General features: G+C 37.9%; 1 protein-coding gene across 3 annotated transcripts in view; it reads left to right on the plus strand.

Annotated features, from left to right (window-relative positions):
* The window catches only part of CCHCR1 (coiled-coil alpha-helical rod protein 1), a 29,614-nt gene extending 23,865 nt beyond the window's left edge, over positions 1 to 5,749 (plus strand). For all 3 annotated transcript variants that reach the window (XM_081939925.1, XM_081939926.1, XM_081939927.1), the window contains exons 12-18: positions 205 to 277; positions 1,347 to 1,477; positions 1,807 to 2,016; positions 4,514 to 4,615; positions 5,042 to 5,193; positions 5,270 to 5,375; positions 5,555 to 5,749. In XM_081939925.1, the coding sequence (XP_081796051.1) occupies positions 205 to 277; positions 1,347 to 1,477; positions 1,807 to 2,016; positions 4,514 to 4,615; positions 5,042 to 5,193; positions 5,270 to 5,375; positions 5,555 to 5,655 (875 nt within the window). In that variant the 3' untranslated portion in view covers positions 5,656 to 5,749. The remainder of the gene's footprint in view (positions 1 to 204; positions 278 to 1,346; positions 1,478 to 1,806; positions 2,017 to 4,513; positions 4,616 to 5,041; positions 5,194 to 5,269; positions 5,376 to 5,554) is intronic.
* Positions 5,750 to 6,000: the final 251 nt, after the last annotated feature.

A 6,000-nucleotide genomic window follows, 5' to 3' on the forward strand; every position in this document is an offset into this window, starting at 1 on the left:
GTATTCAGGAGTGAGGGATAATTTTGTTTTTATTAAATATAGTTCTGTATGAGATGGCTTCCTGAACTCTGGTATTTCTGCATTCATTCAAACAGCCTTTATATTTCATACGCTACGCTCCTTCCCACGCTGCAATTATACACTTACACACATCTCGGTTTAGGAGTTCATTTTTTTCAGTTCAGTTTCTATTTTGTGTTCTAGGGCTGGTATGTCGGAAAATAGCACTGGCAAAACTACAGCAAGAAGAAAAACACGTTGCAGGGACAGACCAAGAGTAAGTTCAAAATTCAAGCGTCCATAAATAACTACTGTAAAAGGCAGGTTTTAGTTAAGCTCTTGATAATTCTGTATGTTTATTTGAAGGGCCAGTGCCAATTAATTTCTCCACTTATTTACATATTACAGATTATTCTGAGTGGGGCATTATGTATGGATCTTGAGGCTGATAAATTACTCCTTATGATTATTCAGCACATACGTGGCTAAAATGCTTTGAGTTCCAACCAAGTGCTATACTTTTCTGCAGATAGCCCATCCTTGTGTTAGACTGCCTATGGGCCCCAGCACCCATTTGTGCCCTCATACAGCTCTAAAATGGGGTGACATTTTGTAACTTTTAAAACTTCTCCAGACCTTCCCTCTCGTATGCAAAAAAGTGGCTAAAAGCCCCCATCTGTTGATTTTTCATCCAGATCCATTTACAGATTAAGTAAGACATAAACATGGCGAAATCTCAAAACCCCATCCGTGATGGTGAATTATATCACAGAGAGAAAAGCTGGAACGAATGCCTCCGATATTTTGAGTGCAGGTAGTCCTCCAGTTACGACCACAATGGAGCTTAAAATTTCTATTGCTAAGTGAGACATTTGTTAAGTGAGCTTAGCCCCATTTTGCGACCCTTCTTTCCACAGTTGTTAAGTGAATCATTGTTAAAGTGAAATCACATGGTTGTGAAGCGAATCTGTCTTGCCCGTTGATTTTGCTTGTCAGAAGGCCTTAAAAGGGGATCACATGGCCCCAGGACACTGCAACCGTGATAAGTATGAGTCAGTTGCCAAGCCTCTGAATTTTGATCATGTGACCATGGGAATGCTGTAACAGTCGTAAGTGAGGAAAACAGTCAAAAGTCACTTTTTTTACGGTGCTGTTGTAACTCCGAACAGTCACTAAATGAACTGTTGTAAGTCGAGGATTACCTGTATTTGGAGGTAGAACTAGAAATCAGAACTTCTAAGTGCCGGTGCAGTTAAGTCACAATATATACTTTGACAAGGTGAAAAGAGAAAGCCCCAACTATGATTCAGAAGCAGTTATGGCTTCTGCTTGCCCTTTCTTTCCAGGATTCAGCCATCGTATGAAGATCTACAAGCTGAGTTACACAAGTTGCATGAAGAACGAGACCGACTCTCTGCAGAGCTTAAACATGGGGCTCAACTGATAGAGAAGAAGGTGGCTGAAGCAAGAGAGAGAGGTGATTTTGCTACTGTCATATTTCAGACAGTGGGTGCAGGCTGGCAGGATATTCCACATAAACCAAAATTTTAGAAAATGGTCAAGATTTAGCCTCGCCATCACCCAGAGATACAGGAAATCCTTCACGTGGAAGAAAATTAATCTGTGTCCACAGCTGGAATCTGAAATAATGCGGGAAGGAGGCTGTTTTTGTTCACTGATGCTTCCCTGTTTTTAAGGCTGAATTGAGCAGCTTTTTTCCAAGTTCTGGGGAAGGGATCTATAGAAATATTGGTCTGCTGTCTCCTCAATTTAATCATTTATTTTCTCTCTTCTTCTCCCAAACAGTGGAGACTGATCTGAGCAAAATGAGGGGAACATTGCAGAGCCTGGAGGAGACACTAGAGGCAAAGACAGCGGTAGAACGGGAACTGAGGCAACAGTTGGAGGCTACAGAAAAGCAACTGGAAACAACCAACCGTGAGCTCCAGAGGAATGCCGGAGCTGCAGATAGTTTGCGACAGGAGGTGGGACAATTAAGAGGAGAGTATGAGAGAGGTACGTTAAGTTCTTCAGAGGTGGGAAGAATTTATTTCTGGAGATAAATAAAATAAGCTCTTGCATTAGAAGGTTCATTTTTTCTCTATTATGATGAGTAGAAACAATTAGAAATTCCTGTGGTGGCAGGAATCCTATTGTAACACCAAAAACACATAGAAAGCTACAGCTCTGTGTTAAGATTTGCCTTATATCTCAGGTATATTATCTGTAAACTGAATTTTCTGTGATGTATCAGAGACTTAGACCTTTCTAAAATATTGGATCAGCCCGTTCTTTCCTGAGTGTGAACAATAATTGTGGGTGTTTGGTTTTTTTAGCTTAATGAGAAAAGCTGGGTTGAAGATGCACCTGAGATACGAAGGTTTTTTTTAAAAAAGGTTCCCATCTATTTAATATCCCCCTTAATGAACACTTGGGGTTTTTTCCCTGCTATTATTCCTTCTGAGACGGTTAAGTAAATTTTTCAGGCCGACAGAATGTGATCAGATTGTAGAACTTCCAAAGTCATTTCATTCCAATTTCCCAGATGCAGTAATATTCTCAAATATTATCATTAATAATATAACAACAAAATGGCTATCGATATATTCATATAACTGGTGCCTCAACAGTTTAATACTAGATGGGCCACTCATTGCTGGAATCCTCATGGGGTATATACAAAATCTCCCAAATCTTCCTAGTTAAAATCTAAAAATTATTTAATCGAGTTTGGAGGCTTATGATCTATGAGTGATGGATAGGGGTGGGTATAATTAATGAACCTGATGAGCAATTATGCATAATGAAAAGATCTCTGTTTCAATTTGGTTGTTGCATTTCAGTATGGAGAGTTGGCGGTGGCAATGGTCAAATGAGAAAGGAGCATTAACCAATAGCAGAAATCACATGGAATCCAGGGTATTAAGCTTAGAAAAATGACAGTAAAGAAAAAGGAGGTTTAGCAATCCCAGACTGGGAACTGTATTACCAGGCAGCAGCATTAACATGGGCCAAGGGGTAGATAGAGTTAAAAAATAAGAGAATCTTGACATTAGAAGGACACGATCTTCAGGTAGGACGGCATGTATTCATTTGGGATGAAAAAAACATCACAAAAATATTTTCAAAGGCATCTAATCAGGACTGTTGCTACAGATTTGGCAAAAAATAAAGAAAACCCATTATATTAAAATATCAAATTGGCTATCCACAATAGAAGCATCGAAACACCCAAATTTTATAGATAAACTACTGAGATATAAAGATTTAATAAAAGGTCAAGGGAATTTGAAAACCATACAAGAATTAAAAAGGCAGGGAGTAAACATTGATTGGCTCACATACATACAACTCCAATCCAGATGTAACAGTGATATCAAAACATATGAATTTCAATTGGAGCAACTTGAATTAAATAAAATACTACAAAGCACAGAGAAAAAACTGATTAGGAAAATATACAAATTCTTGCTGAGATATAAAATGGAGGACAAAATCGTCAAAAATACAATGATAAGGTAGGCAAAAAACTTTGGGTATAAAATAGAGTTGGAAAAATGGGAAAAACTTTGGGAAATAAATTTGAAACTGACCATGTTGGCTGCATACAAGGAAAACCAGTACAAGATGTTTTATAGATGGCATTTACCTCCTGGGAGGCTTGCAAAGATGATTCCAAACATATCACCGATGTGTTGGAAGTGTAAAAAATTAAATGGGCTTTATTGCCATACATGGTGGACATGTGAGATGGTGAAAAAATACTGGACCAAAATTAAAAAGTGATTCGAAGAAATAACGGGGGATCATATACACTGGAAGGTTTTTATTAGGTATAGCCACAAAAAAGCATAGCAGAGAAACACTGTATCAAATCCTACATATAACTGCAGCCAGAATAACATATACCCAAAATACGGTATACTACAAAATAATGTAGTACCAAAGGAAGAGAAGGTGATAAGATCTTGGAATGCATGGAGAAGGACAAATAGACGAAGGAAATACAAGGAAAGGAGGAATCAGAATACTATTTAATTTGGAAAAAAATGGTATAAATGGTTAAGTGACAGAAATAAGAAACAGGGAAATGTAAAATAACGATGTAGTAGAACATTAGGACATAGTGATAAGACAGGAGATAGTAAAGACATGTTAAGATGTAATGATAGTCTAATGTACAGTCTAAATGATAGTAAAGACGATATTATGATATAAACAGCTAAGTATAAATAAGTATGGAATTGTACATAAAAGTGAGTAATGACTAAGGGGACCACGAATGTAAGAGATAAACATATAGAAGGGAAGATACTAATTGTAAAGATACACCGATATGGAACTGCTGTATGACAGAATCTTTAGTTCCTGTGTTGTTTTAAGTAATGTGTTTGTTTTTGTTGATGTGTTTATGTTTAAAATTAAAAATTAAAAAAAAAAAAGCTTAGAAAAACAGGAGTTACACACAGTAATGAGAAGCATTTATTTAAGGTCAATGCCGTTTTTTCCTCAGCCCTGCAGGAAAAAGTAACAGAAGTTGAAACGCAACTGCGGAAGGATCTCTCAGAAATGGAAAAAGCACTTAATACAGCACGGAGAGAACACGCCAAAGCAGGTAAGAGTTGTCACACTGTTGTCAATGGAAGAAGGCTGAAGATGTTTTATCTGTGGCAGAAATATTTTAAAAAGTATTTTGTGGTAAAGGGATAACAGAAGATTTTTACACAAGGCTGAGCTACAGTTAAGGTTGCAAAATGGACTACTCAGGTCCTTGCTTATTTATTAAATTTACATGCTACCTGTCTCACTATCAAGGGACTGGACGGCAGATTGCAATTCAGGGGGGAAACCCATTCTACCCAGAACTCTTATGCTTAGCCTGGAATTACCTTTATCTGAACGTCCAGAGAGATGCTGCCATTCACAGTAGATGGCCTGCATCGGTTGACTTGACCTTAGGGCAGTCGAGTATCTAGTGGCAAGAGGCTTGTGTTCCTCACTCTCAGCAACATGAAGCCTTTAAATGTGCTTACATCCTTAGTGGTTGCCCTACGGCAAGCTGAGCGGCAGACAGCCAGAGACAAAGCAAGGAGTGAGGAACTGGCAACAATTCAGGAGTCTGCAACACAACAGGAAATGGCCCGTCTGGAAGGACGTCTGAAAGAGCTTGAGAGGGACAAAAACGTGTTAATGGTATGTTCAAGCAGTAAGGGGGAATTGTTTACCCCATTGCTGGCTTTTCATTAAAATTACTTCCTTCCTCTTACAGGCCACCTTGAGGCAAGAAGGGCTATTAGCCCAGTATCGAAAGAATCGGCAGTCAGCAGTCCCAGCTAAGTCAATTGGAAAGACAGGAACTAGTCCTCTATCTAAAGGTATAGATTTCGTGTAATCCTTTGCAATTCTTATTGATAGCTTATTTGTAAATCTTCAGAATCTTTTCTACATTTTTGTGTTACTTTTTCTTCTAGCTTAAGGATGTCCGGTCCAGGATTTTGTTGAATACTTCCTGCCTCTATGACATCATATCCTTAAAAAAAATTTCTTTTCACAGAATCCCTATTTGCTGTGTTGGATGACTTACAAACTCTGGGTGCTGCTATCATGGAGGAGGAAAAGCCTGACAAAAATACAAGCACCATGATGGACACTTAAAAATACAGTGGGGAAAATATTGGAGAAGCAAAGATGAGAGAGCAGATATTTGTAATAAAAACAATGTAAATAAATTTATTTTATTATTATGTTATTTTATTTATTGAAATGCTTGGTTACTTTTATCAAGTTCGGATTGTCTCATAAAGACCATCATAGATCTCACACATTTTGGATGTGGAAAAATAGTTCAGGATCTCTGAAAGTCATACCAATTGATATTAAACAACACAGTTAGGCCTTTCTATTCCTTGCTATATTGTTCTTAACAGATGAATTAATTACATCCACTTTTAAAGCACTTGGGGTGATTTCACCAGAGCCACACACCAGAAGCAATTACCG

This window comes from Natrix helvetica (genome assembly GCF_964273705.1).
Source record: "Natrix helvetica genome assembly, chromosome: 1".
NCBI classification, from domain to species: Eukaryota; Metazoa; Chordata; class Lepidosauria; order Squamata; family Natricidae; genus Natrix; species Natrix helvetica.